Source organism: Manis pentadactyla, chromosome 3 (assembly GCF_030020395.1).
Source record: "Manis pentadactyla isolate mManPen7 chromosome 3, mManPen7.hap1, whole genome shotgun sequence".
Classification (NCBI taxonomy): Eukaryota; Metazoa; Chordata; class Mammalia; order Pholidota; family Manidae; genus Manis; species Manis pentadactyla.
In genome coordinates this window covers 216,569,798-216,585,642 of record NC_080021.1, presented here as the reverse complement: position 1 = coordinate 216,585,642, position 15,845 = coordinate 216,569,798, and the positions used below count along the sequence as shown (strand labels likewise).

General features: G+C 55.8%; 1 protein-coding gene across 1 annotated transcript in view; it reads right to left on the bottom strand.

Annotated features, from left to right (window-relative positions):
- The window catches only part of LAMC3 (laminin subunit gamma 3), a 57,116-nt gene that overhangs the window by 14,299 nt on the left and 26,972 nt on the right, over positions 1 to 15,845 (bottom strand). Inside the window, exons 8-16 of the mRNA XM_036913558.2 lie at positions 15,248 to 15,384; positions 12,935 to 13,042; positions 11,241 to 11,433; positions 10,946 to 11,064; positions 7,386 to 7,604; positions 5,567 to 5,755; positions 2,121 to 2,366; positions 1,113 to 1,266; positions 288 to 430 (exon numbers count right to left, since the gene is read on the bottom strand). Of these exons, the coding sequence (XP_036769453.2) occupies positions 288 to 430; positions 1,113 to 1,266; positions 2,121 to 2,366; positions 5,567 to 5,755; positions 7,386 to 7,604; positions 10,946 to 11,064; positions 11,241 to 11,433; positions 12,935 to 13,042; positions 15,248 to 15,384 (1,508 nt within the window). The remainder of the gene's footprint in view (positions 1 to 287; positions 431 to 1,112; positions 1,267 to 2,120; positions 2,367 to 5,566; positions 5,756 to 7,385; positions 7,605 to 10,945; positions 11,065 to 11,240; positions 11,434 to 12,934; positions 13,043 to 15,247; positions 15,385 to 15,845) is intronic.

The window sequence follows — 15,845 nt, the reverse complement described above, 5'->3', positions numbered from 1 at the left end:
GGTTTAGGAACTGCCATGCAATCCGACCATGTGAATGAGGAAACGGAGGCCCAGAGCGGTGTCCTGACGGTCCAGACACACAGGAGTTTAGCAGTGGAGCCTGTGACTAGATTCTCAGCCCCATGCTGTCCTCTGCCTACTCACTCCATGTCTCCACGACTGCTCTTAGGAGACCTGCCCCACATCTTATCTTCCTCCTGCTGCACCACCATCTTCCCCACTGGTCTTCTGCCCCGAAATCTCAGACCCCAGCCTCTGGGCAGCTGTGAAGGACCCAGCTTCCTTACCTCGGCAGCCCTTGGCAGAGAATCCAAAGAAACCCAGCTGGCATCTGTCGCAGGCCTGGCCCTCAACGCCTGGGCGGCAGGGGCACTGCCCCGTCTTGGGGTGGCACTGCTCCTCCTTGGAGCCCAGCGGGTGGCACTTGCAGCTATGATAAGGGAAGGAACCTGCATCTGAGACGAGCTCAGGGCTGCTCCCGGCCCAGCCTCTGCTGGCTGTAGCTGGTGAGAGGCCTTCAGGTGTGCTGACAAGGCCCCATCTCCATGTGGGTACCTGTCAAACAGCTCCTCCAGCTGTGTCCTGGGAAGCATAGTCTCACAAAATGCATGTGCACGTACACACACACACACACACACACACACACACACTCAGGCAATGGGGACACATAGATATGGGGGACTACACCCCTTTGTTGGAAACTCACAATGCAATTAGCATATTAAAGGTTCTGAGAAATCTCAAAAGGAGGAGACCTATGTGCTTCACTGGGCATTTCCCTGAGTGCCCCCACTGCTCCCTAAAGGTGCTGCTGTGGCCAAATGTCACGGAGTGGAGGCATTACTGATGAGGGCATCAGAGACCAAACCGGTTCCCTACCCACCCAGACATCCCTTAGGGCTGCTCTTGGCCTGCATCCTAGGCTGGCAAGCCATGAGTATGACCTCAAGGGACTGTCCCGTTGTCCCTCTTTGGTGCAGGGCACAGTGCACCTGGCAGTGGGCCTGGGATGACACATTCTAAGCCAGGCCCCTCTCAGGAGGCCCCCTGGTGCCCTCTTTCATCCTGGAGAGACACCCCAGGGACAGCACCCACAGCCTCACTCCACCTACCTCCGGCAGCCCCTCCCAGGCTGGAGGTCGTAGAAGCCAGGACTGCAGTGGCCACAGTCCCGTCCGGTCACGTGAGGCAGGCAGGAGCACTGGCCACTCACCGGGTCGCAGGGTCTCAGCTCACTGACCGCGCCCGCTGGGTTACAGCTGCAGGCTGCGAGCAGGAGCAGAAGAGGGTGTTGGGGGACCACACGGATCATCTGTCCAACCTCTGGGGGTCCAGGAGAGGCAGAGAAGATGGGGGCCCACAGGGATGACTCACATTCAGCCTAGACTCTGAAGCCATTTCTCGCAGAAGGCTTAGGGCTGGGTTCAAATCTCGGCCCATTTTCTATGCCCTCTGGAGGGTCAGCCCAGAATAGCTGTGGTGGCAGATGGCCTGCTGAGCCTGCCCTGAGACCCTACAAGCTAGTGAAAAGGCCAGAGACCCAGTAGGGGGTCATGGCAGACCCCTGAACCCACTGCTTCGTGTCCCTTGACCCTGCTGTCCTGCGCCTCAAAAACGAGAGGTCGGCAGAATGCCGGCTGATGCCACGTGGAGAAAGGGCTCAGGACCGAGTGTGGGGCTGTCCTGCAGCCCTCCTGGAAACCTTCCATGGCTGATGCATGCTGTGGCCTCTGAGAAGGGGCGGAAGGCCGAGTGCTAACCCAGGTGGGGGCAAGGGGTGGAAGAGCACCTCAGTGGGGACCATGGCCTGATTGGGAGCCCAGGGGCGGGACGGACATGAGGAGGGCCGCAAGCCACCTGGGACGGTCTATTGCTAATCATGACGCATGAGATAAGAGCTGAAATTATCAAGGCAGGAAAAACAATCACAGGATCAGAGCTGATCAGATCCCAAGGGGAAACAGACCTTGGGGGAGAGCAAACCCTTCCGGAAGAGAGGACAGAGGGGAGGAATCTGCCTAAAACTGCATAACCTTGTTGAGCAGCCAGCTGAAACTGGTGGAGGAGGGGCAGGGAGGGAGTGTGGGTACTTGCCATGGGCCTGGGAGGTGGGTACTCACGAGCGCATCTGCCTACGGGCTGAGGGGCCAGGGGGCCCCCGAAGAACCCTTCCTGACAGCGCTCACAGTGGGCGCCCGTTGTGTTGTGCAGGCAACGCAGGCAGTGGCCAGACAGGGGGTCACAGTTGCCCACGGCATTGGGGTCCACATTCCCGCTGCACTGGCATTGCTGGCAGGGCTGGGGGGCCCCAGAGAGCCCCAGTGGGTCCCCAAAAAAGCCATCATCACAGATCTCACATCGCCGCCCTGGGGAGAGAAGGGTGTGTGTGGAGGGGCAGCATGAGGAACGGCAGCCCGTGGGGCCCACAGCGGGGCAGCGTGCGCGTGATCGCGAGCCTGCGTCCCTCCTTGCCCCTTGTGGAGCAGAGCATGGGCTCCGGGGTCAGGCTGACCTGCGAACGGGGCCCAGCTCGGCTGTCAGCTGGCTGTGGGACTTCGGGCAAGCCGGAAACTCAGGTCCCTTGTCTGCCAAGTGGGGACTAGAATGGCAGCTACCTCACAGCACTGGGGAGATCATTTGTGCAAAGCACCTGGCGCAGTTCCTGACACGTGGTAAGTGCCCAACAGCAGGGGCTGTCACCACCAGTTCACCACCACACCCTCATCATGTCGCCTTCACCATCCTCTTCATCAGCACCTTGGTTACCATCAGCCACCACCTCCATCACGTCACTATCAGCGTTCTCGGCAGAGCAGCTTGTTCATCACCCGCTCATGATCTTCATCTTGGTCATCATCACCTCCATCGTCACCATCATCACCTCCTTTGTTACCATCACCTTCATCACCATCACCTCCATCATCACCACCTTCGTCGCCATCACCTTCATCATCACCATCATCACCATCACCTCCGTCATCATCATTACCACCTTCATCATCACCTTCGTCGTCATCACCTCCATCTTCACCACCATCATCACCGCCTTTGTTACCATCACCTTCATCACCATCACCTCCATCATCATCACCTTCGTCGTCATCACCTCCATCTTCACCACCATCATCACCGCCTTTGTCATCATCACCTTCGTCATTATCACCACGGTCATCACCACCTTCATCACCATCACCTTCATCATCATCACCTTCATCGTCATCACCTCCATCTTCACCATCATCACCACCTTCGTCATCACCATCATCTTCGTCATCACTGTCATCACCTCCATCATCATCATCACCATCGTCATCGTCACATCATCACCTTCCTCGTCACCATCTTCGTGCCACGTCACCCTCTTTATCCTCCTGTTGCTCATCTCCCTGCTCCCACGCTCTTAGCTGCGGCTGCTCTTTCCTTTGTGGTTCTGGGCGCCTTTACCTTGTCTGCTTCTCCTCATTCCTGAATTTCCCTTGGACTGCTCATTTCGGACTCCTGTGAACTGGGCTTGCTGCCTCATCTTCCAGCCCTCGGGTCACTGTGAGCCTCGGAGAAGATGGTGTGCGAGGAGGTTTTAAGAGGGTTGTGGCCTGGACACGGACGGGGCATGAGAGAACCCACTGGTACCAGGCAGCTCGTGCAGGGCCAGCCCACTGCTAGTAAACACCCATCTCTGTGCTTCTGATGAAACAGACAACCCGGGGATCCACAGACCTGGACAGTAGCCACGGCCCCCTGGGGTGGTGGGATGGTAGGCATATGGTCTTCCTGATCATGTGCACTTTCATGTTCCTTTTTACACTGTGCAGTTGCCAGTGTTACAAAATGTATTACTCATTTAATAATTTAAAAAATAGCTACTGTCATTGTGAAAAATAACGTGGGCTCCCTGTGTCCACAAAGCTCATCGGTCTGGTTGAAATCCAGTTAATATTACTCAAGGCAGGCATCCTTGAAAAATGGAGAGAAGGAATACTAAGGAAGCAAATTAAAAAAAGAGAGAAAAGGAAAGAAAGGAAAATAAAAATCTGAACGGAGTTCAGTCAGTGCCTGGCTTTGGGACTCTCAGGAGAAGTGAAGTCAGGCAGGCAAGCGGGACTTGAAGCTGGCGATGAAGACCGTGGCCCTACAGCTAACCAGCCGCCTGCCTGGAACTGTGTGCAGACAGCTCCTCGGGCGGGAGGCAGCGTGAGGTCCCGAGAAGGGCTGTGTTGGGGTCAGGACGGTGGGCAGGCAGGGGTCAGGACGTGACCCTGGTCAGTCCTGACTCCGATTGTCCAGGTGGGCACTCTGTGTGCTGGGCCCTCAAAAGGCCTGAAGAATGCTGGTGTGGTAGAGACAGGGGCTCACACAAGGCACGGGGCCTAACATCTACCCAGGCACCCCCCCAGGGGTGGGTTGCCTGGGGGCGCTCCTCCCAACTCCTCCCTCAGGCGTATCTCAGCCAGCGCCAGACCGCACGTCTCTACAGTCCACATGCTCATTGAGTGGGCTCCCCTCCCGACTGCAGACCAGGCCAGAGAACGCAGGGAAGGCTATGCAAACGGAGGGGCAGCCTGACCGCAGGGTGGGACGGTGCTCCCTCAGTTCTCGGGCCTCCCCCAGCCCCGCTGCTGGCTGCCAGGGAGCTGCTTTCCGAGCAGCCCCCAGCAAAGCACACATGTAGAGCACCAACGCCATGGGCCGTCCCAAAGCAGCCGCAGGTACCACACGTGCCGTCAGATGTGGGGGAACCTTGGAAATATTATGCCAAGTTAAACAAGCCAGACTCAAAAGGCCAACACTGTACAAGTCCATGTCCATGAGGTCTCCGGAACAGTCGCGTGCAGACAGAACGTAGATGGGGGGTGCTGGGGGCTGGGGGCTGGGGAGTGGATGCAGAGTGAGTGAGTGACGGAGACGGAGGTTCTGTTTGGAAGATGAAAGAGTTCTGGAGCTGGATGGTGGGGACGGCTGCACAACACTGTGAATGTACCGAATGCCACCAAACTGGACACTTGAAGATAAAGTGACGAATTTTATGTTATATATATTTTGCCACAAAATATAGCAAAAGAACTACACTGAACCGTACACTTTGAGTGGGTGAATTGCAGCGTATGTGACTAATATCTCAAAAGAGCTGTTAAAAAAAATCAGATGTCTAGGATGGCGCTGAGTTCTGGAGCGGGAATGAGGACTGGAGAACAGGCTGGGATGGGGACATTTCTGCTCCACATATTATCTGGCAACATTTTCTAGAAGCTGAAAGTTTCATCACAGGTTTTTCACCTTAACTGCATATCAGCATGTGTTACAAATATGAGTTTCTTAGGTCCATCTCAAGCTACTAGGTCAGGCTCCATGGGGCCAGGGCCTGGACATGGAGATGCTCAATGGCCCAGTTCTACCACAAACTCACAGATGCCTGGGGCCCTGGCCATGGGGCTATGGGACTCAGTGTCCCCAGAGGTCAGGCTCTCTGCCCTCAAGCTGCACCCTCTCCCACCTGTCACACTCCAAACCCAGCACCCCACTCTGGGAGCCCAGGGCAGAGGTGGGCCCCAGGGCAGGCGCCACTCACCTCTCTGGCCCAGGGGGCAGTGGATACACACCACCTCCCTGCTCTCTGGGATGGTTGTGCAGGCTGACTGTCCAGGGCATGGACAGGGCTGGCAGTCATCAGCTCGGCCTGCAAAGGGGTTGCCATAGAAACCCGGCAAGCAGCGTTCACAGGACGGGCCCTCAGTGTGGTGGCCGCACAGGCAGATCCCTGAGGGGCAAGAGAAGCACCTGGTTATGACCTCCTGAGCCCAGAACGCTTCAGAACAGCAGACATCCTGGTGGTAGGGGTCACGGAGCATGTCCCCGGCAGGACGGCAGTGGAGCCCTTCCAAGGTGGTGGCAGCTCAGCCCAGGATGAAGAGTCCCCCCTGGGCTCACGCCCGCCACCTACTGACCGTGGGAACCTGGGCCAAACATCTCACACTCCTGCCTCAGTGTCCCCACCTGCAAAACGGGCAGGCCAACAGCTCTGACCTCAAAGGGATTTCAGGATCCAGGGCGACCACGCAAAGGGCCCTGGCGCATGTGACTATTAGGATCACCATTATTTTAGATTCCAAAGCCTATAATCGAACCAACAGAGGACACGGCTCGCATTTGCCCTGTTTCCCTTTCCCCTTTCCCCATGTCCTCTGAACTTCAGGGGCCAAGGCCAAGGGTGACACAGACTCGGCATTCTGTTCCTGACACGAGTCTGCAGCATGGCTTCCCATGGGAGGGATCAGGGGCTTCCCGGAGGCTGCCTGGTCTCACAGAACGGAGCCCCTACTGGTTGCGGGTGACGGAGGCTCTGCAAACCCCCTGCTCCAGTCCCACAGCACCTGGAATCCACCCAGAGCCTGGGGTGCTGGGGAAGGAAGGCCCACTGCCAGGGGTAGGTGAGGAGACTCGCCAAGACGGGGCTAATGAAGCAAGACCGCCTCTCCCAGGAGGCCCCCAGTAGCCCCCGGATGGTGCTGAGGTGAACAGGAGAGACACCTCAGGCTGGAGCAGTGTGTTAGGGGGACTGTCGCGCCTCCAGCCAGCACCCGCACGCTTGTGACTCCTTCCTCCACTGCGGGCCGCAGGTGCTCCCTGCCCGTCTGAGGGGGCCTGCCCAAGCTGGGCAGGAAGGCGTGGCATGGCTGGGGGCTCTGAGCAATGAGGAACTGGTCCCATCTCATGCGATGACTGCTTCCTCAGCAGGGGCTGCCTGGGGCACCCCATGGGAGGCTTATGGGGCCTCACCCGGGCTTGATTCGTAATACCTGCCATGGGGAGGCCCCATGTGTAGCATATGCTGCTCACTCTGGCTAGGGTGCTGATTCCCAGGCTCCTGTCTTGTCAACTCCAGCATCGAGCCTGGGAAAAGCTAAGACCCTTCTCAGGGCCCTTCCTAGAGTCCCGACCTGTTCCAAGAAAACAGCAGGGCGCTGACACTACTTCCTGTGAGACGCCCGTGGTGTGGGGTGGAGAGGGGCCCGTGTCTAACCCCTAGCATCTCCCGCTCAGTGACCTAGGTGACCTGTCCCCGGGGTTCCTATCTTACCAAGGGGACTCACACCTGGCAGTGAACTTGTGGAAGGAGCAGCTCTGCCACCTACTGACCATGCAGCCTTCCCGCACCTTAGGTCCCTCACCTGTGAGACGGGACAGTAATGGTCCAGGGAGCTGGGGGCGTTTGTAGGATTCAGTGATGTAGTACATAAAAGGTACCCAGTATGCCGGGCACTCAGTGATACCGTCTGACTCGCTCACACACGCACACAGCTGACCCTGCTCAGGTCAGTACTCATCCAGCTGTCCTGGGTGGAGCCCAGGTGGCCCTAGAATGGGACACTCAGGATGGGGAGACTCACCTGTGTTGGGGTCACAGGTGCCATGCTGGTTACAGGTGCAGGGAACACAGCTGGTATAGGGACCCCCCAGCAGTGTCTCCCTCTTGTAACCTGAAGCACAGGATTCGCAGAACTGGCCGGTGTGCCCCACGGGGCATGAGCAGGTCTCCACCCAGGGGGCCGGTGGGGAAAGCCCCCGCTGGGCTGACGTGAGCCGGGCCTCAGTCAGGAACACTCGGCCTGAAGAGCGAGAAGAGAGTCACGCGCACCCAGTTCTCCCCAAAGCCTTCCTCTGCACATACGTCACAGGCAAAGGGTTCCTGGTGCACACACAGAAGGGGAGCCCAGGCACCAATTATAATTTTTTTAAAAACAGACAAAGGGCAAAGGGAAAACAGGTAATTTTCAGAACAAGAAATAGGTAAGACTGGGAACCTTATGGAAAAGCATTCACACCCATGAGTTATAAAAGATGTGTAAATTTAAACAACGATGCATTCATACCCCTCAGACTGGTATTTTAAAGATCAGTGACAGTGGAGGAGGGATGCGTGGGGAACTTGCACATGTGCTTACAGGAAATAATCCGCTTCTAGTAACAGAGGAGTAGCTCCTATGAGACCAGCCTTCCCGCAGAAACAACTAGAAACTCCTGGCAAAGTGCAAAATAACTGTCTGTAAACACTGGGGAGCAACCAGAGCAGGCAGGCTGAAGTCGTCAGAATATGAGCCTGTAACAGCCTTCCAGAGGACGACTCAGCAGTGTGTATCAGCACTTAGAACGTGCGCTCTTTGACCCAACATTTTCATTCTGAGGAATCTATCCTAGAGACATGCCTGCCCGAGCATACAAAGCCCCTTACAGGAAGCTCCTCCCTAGTCCCTGCAGTGCTGTTTGCAATGGTCAAACACTGGAAACCACTTCAAGTGTCTGCGATAGGGGGACAGCGAAAATGTTACACGACATCTGTGCCACGAACAACACACAGTGGACACAGACTGCCTGCCTTTTCTATATGAACGACAAGTAACGACTTCCAAGACATGCCATTGTCAGCTGCACACAGCGAGGGGCAGAACATTGCACCACGTGATCACATTTCTATGTTGGAAAAACACAGACGGATCCAGGCACGGAGACAGCTGGAGCGCTCTGCCCCAGAACATTTAAAGATCCGTGTCACCGATGTCGGGGGAAAGAGGAGCTCTGGGCTGGGGGTCAGGTGAAGGGTCACATGTCCACCTGCCTCTCCAGTTCATCCCAACACCCAGTACGGGCCTGGCCTGGGCAGGCGCCTTGTAAACGTCTGCCAGCTGAGGGCCGAGTGAATGACAGAAGGAAGTGCTGACAGCTGTTAGAAAGCGTGGAAATGAAAATTCCTGCAAAGGGACCTTGGTGTGAGGGGGAACCAGGGAGGCTTTTGGGGAGCACTGTCAAGGATGATGGGGATGAAGGCAATTAAGGCACAGGTCCAAAGAGGAAGAAGGACCTGGGGCAGGCGGGGCTGGGTCACAACCCCCAAACCTTGGACAGAAAGGGCCCCTGGGGAAAGCTGGTCATCCAAGCCAGGGGTTCTCAAAAGGAGCCAGTCACCCCCTTTGAAGCACATTTGCACACATTTTGGTTGTTAAAACAATGTGGAATTAGTGGCCAGGGATATTAGATGCCTGACATGTGCAGAAACTCCCCCCATGATTTCAAATGTTCTGCTGGAGGCCAAAGGTCAGGAACACTTGGCCTGAAGAGCGAGAAGAGAGTCACACGCACCCAGTTCTCCCCAAAGCCTTCCTCTGCACATACGTCACAGGCAAAGGGTTCCTGGTGCACACACAGAAGGGGAGCCCAGACACCAATTACAATTTTTTTAAAAACAGACAAAGGGCAAAGGGAAAACAGGTAATTTTCAGAACAAGAAATAGGGAAGACTGGGAATCTTATGGAAAAGCATTCACACCCACGAGTTATAAAAGACATGTAAATTTAAACAACAATGCATTCATACCCCTCAGAATGACCTCTGTGCACTTCTGAGCCCAGACTCTGACGCCTATTTTATAGACACAAGATATTTTGGAATGTTTAGTGCAGATGGAATCGGAATCGTCTGGGAACGCATGTGCTAGAGGCAGCACCACGCTTTGTTTTGTTCAGAATTTTCCCGACAGCCATTCATCGTTTTGGAAAATCATGTCACCAATCCCTGCTTCCATCAGCTCCTGGGGTTTCCGTCGCTATCACACTGCCTGTCCCCACTGTGGCCCCACCTGTGACAGTCCCAATCAGAGTGATCTGGCAAATATCCCCAAATATCCCCAAATGATTTCAAAATGACAAACAAAGGATTTAAGGAATAAAAGTCAATCATATTCAGATGAACATTTAAAATTTGCTTTTACAGCTTCACCCACAAATGAATGGTTACTCTGCCAAACATTTTTCCCCTAACAAAGCAATGGAACCATCAAGACTGAGGAAACCTTAAAAAAACCCACCAGTGATGGAGGCGGCAGAGCTCAGCTTCCTGGCTCACCGTCTTCTCGCTGCCCAGGACTCAGCGAGCCAGATGCCTCCAGCCTTGACACCTCCCTCCGTGACTGTCCCCACTTAATACTCCTCAAATAAGCCTGCCCAGGGACTGTGGATCCTAACATCAGCCACCCACACCCCTGCGTTTGTATTTCCCTGAGGATGTAAGTGGCTTCTGAGCTTCGTGTTTCTCCTAAACTTATTCATTAGAGTGTGTGTACAGGGGGGCACTGACCACTTCATTAGGGAATTCATATGATTATCTCTTTGTCATTTACCCTCCTTTTACTTATTCAGTATATTACAGTTAGGATGTTAAATTGACCTTTTAAAATGAGCTCTAAGTAGGTTATAATACCTATAGATTTCATTTCCAGATGTAAAAGGGATGCTGCGTATGAAATAACTGTTCTAAGAAGGGACACTAAGGATGCCTGATCCAGGCACGTACAGGTATGGAGGGGGGCGCAGGAAGGGGTAAGCCCACAAGGAGGAGAAAGTACATTACGAGGGAGGACCCAGGAACAGTCAGAGGACGCCCAGGACAATCCATGTGACCAGGGTGAGGGGTGGTGAGACATCCGCACGCAAGCCATGTGACAACTTAGCTCCTCAACAAGGTTTAAAAACCAGAGCAGCTCTGGGTACAATACCTTGGTGACCAGCAGGGGGAGCTCACCGGGGACTCCTGCCCTCTCCTGTCAGGCCCTCCCACAGGGCAGCCAAGGGTCCAGCCTCCAGGCAGTGCTGGGCTTGGCCACGGCATGGCTATATGGTTCTTGGCTGCTATGTGGCCACATACCAGTTCCTGACAGCTGTCCATCCTCAGGACCCTCACCTGTCCAGCCCCTGCCTCTGTCCTCTGCATCCACCCACCCCCTTACCAGTTACATGACCTTGGACAAGCCTCCCAACCTCTCTGAGCCTAAGACTCCTTCAGTAACATGGGGACAGTGACTGCCTGCTGCAAGCACTCAACAAACCTATTGCTGAAGGAGCCCTGGGGGGTCCAGCTGCATTTTTTTCACCGGGAGTGGGGATGGCGGGTACTGACCGTAGGAGCTTGGGCTTTGGCCGCTGGCCTGGATGCGCAGAGCCGTCAGGTTGGCGAGCAGCCGCTGGAAGTGGAAGGGGGACAGTGGAGGGTCCGCATCCTCAGAGTTCTCCTGCAACCTGGCAAGGAGAGGAGGTCGAGGCAGAATCTGAGGCCAGGGGCAGATGCCAAGGAGCCTCCAGCTGGGGTGGGGAGAGCAGGAGCCGCCAGACCACGAGGGAACCTGAGTGCACCTGGACCTCAGGGGCCACCCCGACTGCCCGGCCCCCCTCCCAGGACAGAGCAGAACACATACTGGAACCCGAGCTGCACCTCCCACGGCGTCCTGGCGTCCTGGGGGCGGGGCAGGCTGGAGTGCTGCAGAGTCAGGGCCAGGGCGGCCCCTTCCAGCCTCAGCTGCACGGCGGGTGGGGCGCCCCCGGGGGGAACCTGGAACGTCAGCGAGAGGCTCTGCCCATAGCTGAACCGCTGGTCTCCCAGGAATTTCTCTGAAGACAAGAGAAGAAAGCTTGACAGTCTTCACTTAGCTTGATTTCAACCGTTTATATTGATTTATGGGCAGTTAAACACTGACACAAGATAAAGCCACAGCAAGGAGATGATCAAAACCTCTTGCACATATCAGATGCTGAGGGTGCCCCACTGACACCTCCTCAGCCACGCTGGCTGAGTGTGTGACCCTGCAGTCACCCAGGGCCCCACGCCTGGCCAAATGCTCTGCTGCCGTGATCTCGACATTCTTAACTTTCATCTCGTCCTTGGGTTTTGTGGGTGAAGTCCCAAGGGGCAGGGGAGTCTGTGCAGGAGCAGAGGTGTGCGTGACCGCATGGCAGTGATGCCTGCCGCCTGCTCACGCAGGGATCACGCCGCCCACAGGCACAGGATTCCGGGGCACACACACGTGTGGGGGTGCAGTGAGACTCAAAGAGAGCACAAGGTGAGCATGTTACATGTGACTGAGCGGCACCGCTGATGCCCCCGAGGCCACGCTGCCCACTGGAGTTAGAACTTGGTTCGAGCAGAAGGACTAAGGAGCCCTGCGGCAGCCTTTTTCTCTCTTGCTATTTCTCTGTATTAGCCAACAGCTTATGCTGAAAATAATGACACAGAAGGAAAGGGAACAACGGGACACGCCGTCTTTCCTTTCCTGTTCAGCCCTGTGCTCAGGGGCAAGCCAAAGGAAGGGTCTGCTGGTAGAATGTGTGCCTGTCAAGGTCGAGTTCACCTGCCGGCATTGGCCAGAGTCGAGCTAAGACTGGACTCCAGGAACCTGGTTCTAAGTCTGATAGCTTCCAGGAGACGGAAGTGGCCCTAAGTGGTGGGGGTGCTTCAGAGTACTCTACAACTCTTGCTTCTGCAGGATCCTGTGGCCCTGGGCAGGGGGGCAGGGGCTGGCGGGGTAAGAGGCTGATGGGAAACACACCGGGATTGTCTGGGCTGTGACAATGGCCTGGAGGAGCCCTGGGGGCAAGGCCCTGCACAGGTAGCATGGGACAGGGGGTGGGGACGGGTGGGGCATGTGGTCAGCAGAAAAATGGTCCCAAAGGCATCCACATCCTAATCCTTGGAATCTGTGGATATATTACATGGCAGGGGCAATTAAGATTGCAGATGCATTTAAGGTTGTTAATCACCTGAACTTAAAGTAGAGATTATCTTGGGTCCTTAAAAGATGGAAAGAAGGTAGACCAGTTGGGGTCAGAGTGAGGCGGCGTGAGAAAGACTCGCCGGCTCTGCGGATGGAGGAGGGACCGCGAGCCGGCGGAAGCGGTGGCCTCTAGAGGCTGGAGAAAGCAAGGAAACTTTCTCCCCTGGGGCCTCCAGAAGGAACCAGCCGTGCAGACACCTTGATTCCACCCCCCCAAGACCCATCTCAGCCTGCGGAATTCCGGAGCCACGAGAGGGTATGTTGTCTCCAGCTCCTGAATGGGCAGCGATCTGCCACGGCAGCGATAGGAAATGAGTGCAGGCAGCGCCCCCTCCCTGTACCTGGTAGCAGGAGATCCTCGTCTTCTGGGTCCAGGAGGAGCCCCCTTGGGCTCCACTGTGCAGGATGCTCTTGGCCTCCCACGGTTCGGGCCCGCCAGCCCTCGGCTCCTGGACAGCAAACACCCTCCTGTGAGGCCCTGGAGAGTGGCCTCTGCCCCTTCCCACTTCCCACCCTTCCCTGGGTCCCAAGGACAGCCTGAGACCTGAGCACAGCCTGAAACCCTGCGGTCCGGGGAGGGGAGAGACTGTTCCAGACACAGGCCACGTGGGGAGGGAGACAGCTGGTGCTAACATATGCTCTGTGCCCACAGCCAGACGGCTCGGGTCCCCACCTCAAGTCCGGAAGGGGGTCTTAGCCCTGGGAGAAGCTAGAAAGCTTGGGGCCCTGGCTTTTTTTGGGGCACGGCCATACCGCTGGGCTGCCTGGCCCCTCCAGTGGGCTTTGAGGATGCAGTGGGCACAGACACAGCCCTGAGTCCCCAGCGTGGGGGCACTGGAACACCAGGTCCATCTCTGACAATACTGGACTCAGCCTGATCCTCAGGCCCTCAGAGAGCTTCCTCACCCGTGACCTCACCTCCCTGTCCTTCCAGGGGCCGTGTCATCAGCCCTGTGGCACCCAGGGAGGCCACCTGGCGAGGAAGGGGCCAGGTCTGGGTGGGAATCCAGGCTTCTGGCCTCCAGTCCCAGTTCAGTCCACCTCCCTCTGTTTGGTGATGTCAGTGCACCAAACATGTCTGGCACAGAGGAAATGACCTCAAGGGGGCAGCTGGGGAAGGGGGTGCAGGCTCAACATCTGGGCACCCAAAGGGAGAGGAGGGAGGAATGGAGAAAGGGAAAGAGATTGGAAAGGGGAGGCCCAGGCTCCTTGGTGCTGGACTAGGCTCTGCCCCTCTCTGGCTGTGTGACCCTGGGCAAATTACTTAACCTCTCTGAAGCTGGTTCCTCTTCTGCAAAATGGGGGCAACAAAGTATTCATGGCCCTGGTAACAGTTCTCAAAGTTGGTATGAATGCTCTGGGAGATGCTGCAACCCTTTCAGGGGCAAACTACCTTCTTAATAACCCTAAGAGACTATCTGCATTTTTCATTCCGTCTCTCTCACCAGCATACAGTGGAATTTTCCAGATGCTACAAGCTGTGTAATAGCATAACATACCTTAAAGAGACGTGCAAAGTGCAAAATGAATAGCATTCTTCTGTCTGCCCCTTAAAAAGTTATTTTTCACAGGCAGATGTTTTTTGTTATGCATTTACAATGGTTGGTCTTAAGTTAATACACAGATATTTTAAACTTGCTGTTTTTGTCTAACAGGTGACATCCATATGCACAACCCACATAAATAAAAACGCTTGAGGTCCTCAGTAATTTTTAAAAGCATAAAAGGACCCACAGACCAAAAAGTTTGAGAACTGCTGGCTGAGGGTGACAGTGAGGTCACATGAGATGCCGAGACTGACACGCCAAATCCAGGTGACCTCCGCGCTGTCCCCGTTTCAAGCCCTTCTCGTTCCTGCGTTCTGCACAGTGTCCAGCAGAGGGCGCGCCCCCTGCGTCTGGGGTGCCCCAGGCCAGCACCTTCTAGAAGCCAGCCCCACTGGCCGGTTCTATCACAGGATGACACCAGCTTCTGGCGGGGCTGGCGGGGAGGTGAGGGGGTCAGGGGAGTCTGTGGGGCGTGGCAGGGGTCCATGCCAGCTGTGACTTAATGCAGAGCTCGGAGCTCCACCGCTTTCCTGCTCCAAAGATGTGCCTGTACCACCTGAGCTGGCAATAACCCCTGGGCCCTTGGCCCAGAGAGAAGGACTTCACAGCTGTGAAGAGCAAAGCCCAGGGGCTGAAAAACGGGGTGCCAACAACTTAATTATGTGACCAACCTTTTCCAGGCCTCAGTTGCCTCATCTGTGAAAGGGAATGAGAGTGGCTACCCGCCAGGGACTCCATGAGGCTCCACGGATGTGAAGAGCTCAGCACAGTGCAAAGCTTACAGAGATGCTCAATAAACAGAGGCCGGAGACTTAGCCTGAGTCCCCAGCACAAGACCACGCCGAGGGAGGCCAGTCTTGACAGGGACTGGAAATTGCCCACAGGAGCCAGAGGCTGCCTGTACCTGACCCCCAGCCCTGCTGGAGGCGAAGGAAAAAGGCAGGGGCCGGGGAGGGAGGCGGGGCTGCAGAGGCCCTGGGGAGCCCTGAGGGGCACATCCTGCCTGGCTGTGGGCACACCCCCGCTGCAGGATCTTCCAGAGCAGGACCACATGCCCAGCCTGGGCTGGGAGAGGCCCCTCAGAGGCGGCTGCGGGGCACTTCTTACCCTGGTGGAAGTCAGCGAGGATGTGGTGCACGCGGAACTGGGCAGCCGACGCACACACCTTGGAGTGGCCGTAGCAGAAGCAGTTGCTGCAGCCCTTCGGGTTGTGGGGCTGCAGGTTAAACGTGCCTGGGCGGCATCTGAAATGGAGGCAGGAGGTGCCCAGGGGGCCAAATGTGTCAGCTAGGTTCCAGGGATCCAGGATAGACAGAATTGGGCAATCTTAAAAACACTTATTTTTTTCAGATTTACGGAAGAGTTGCAAACATAGTACAGAGATCCCAGAGCCTCTTCACCCAGCCTTCCTAGTGCTGACCTCTGCCACGGCCACGGTACGGTTCTCAAAAGCAAGAAGTTAACACTGGCTACTGTTACTGAGTGAACTGCAGACTTTGTGAGGATTTCTCCCTTTCTGATAATGTCTGTTTTCTACCCGTCCAGGATGGGCCATTGCATTAGCCGTGTCCCCCGCCTTCCCCAATCTCTTAACAGCTTCTCAGTCCTTCCTTGTCTTTCACGACCTTGACACTTTCAAATGTCAGGTTTGTTTTGTAGGAAGTCCCTCAATTTGGGTTTGTCTGATGTTTTTTCTTGGTCAGAC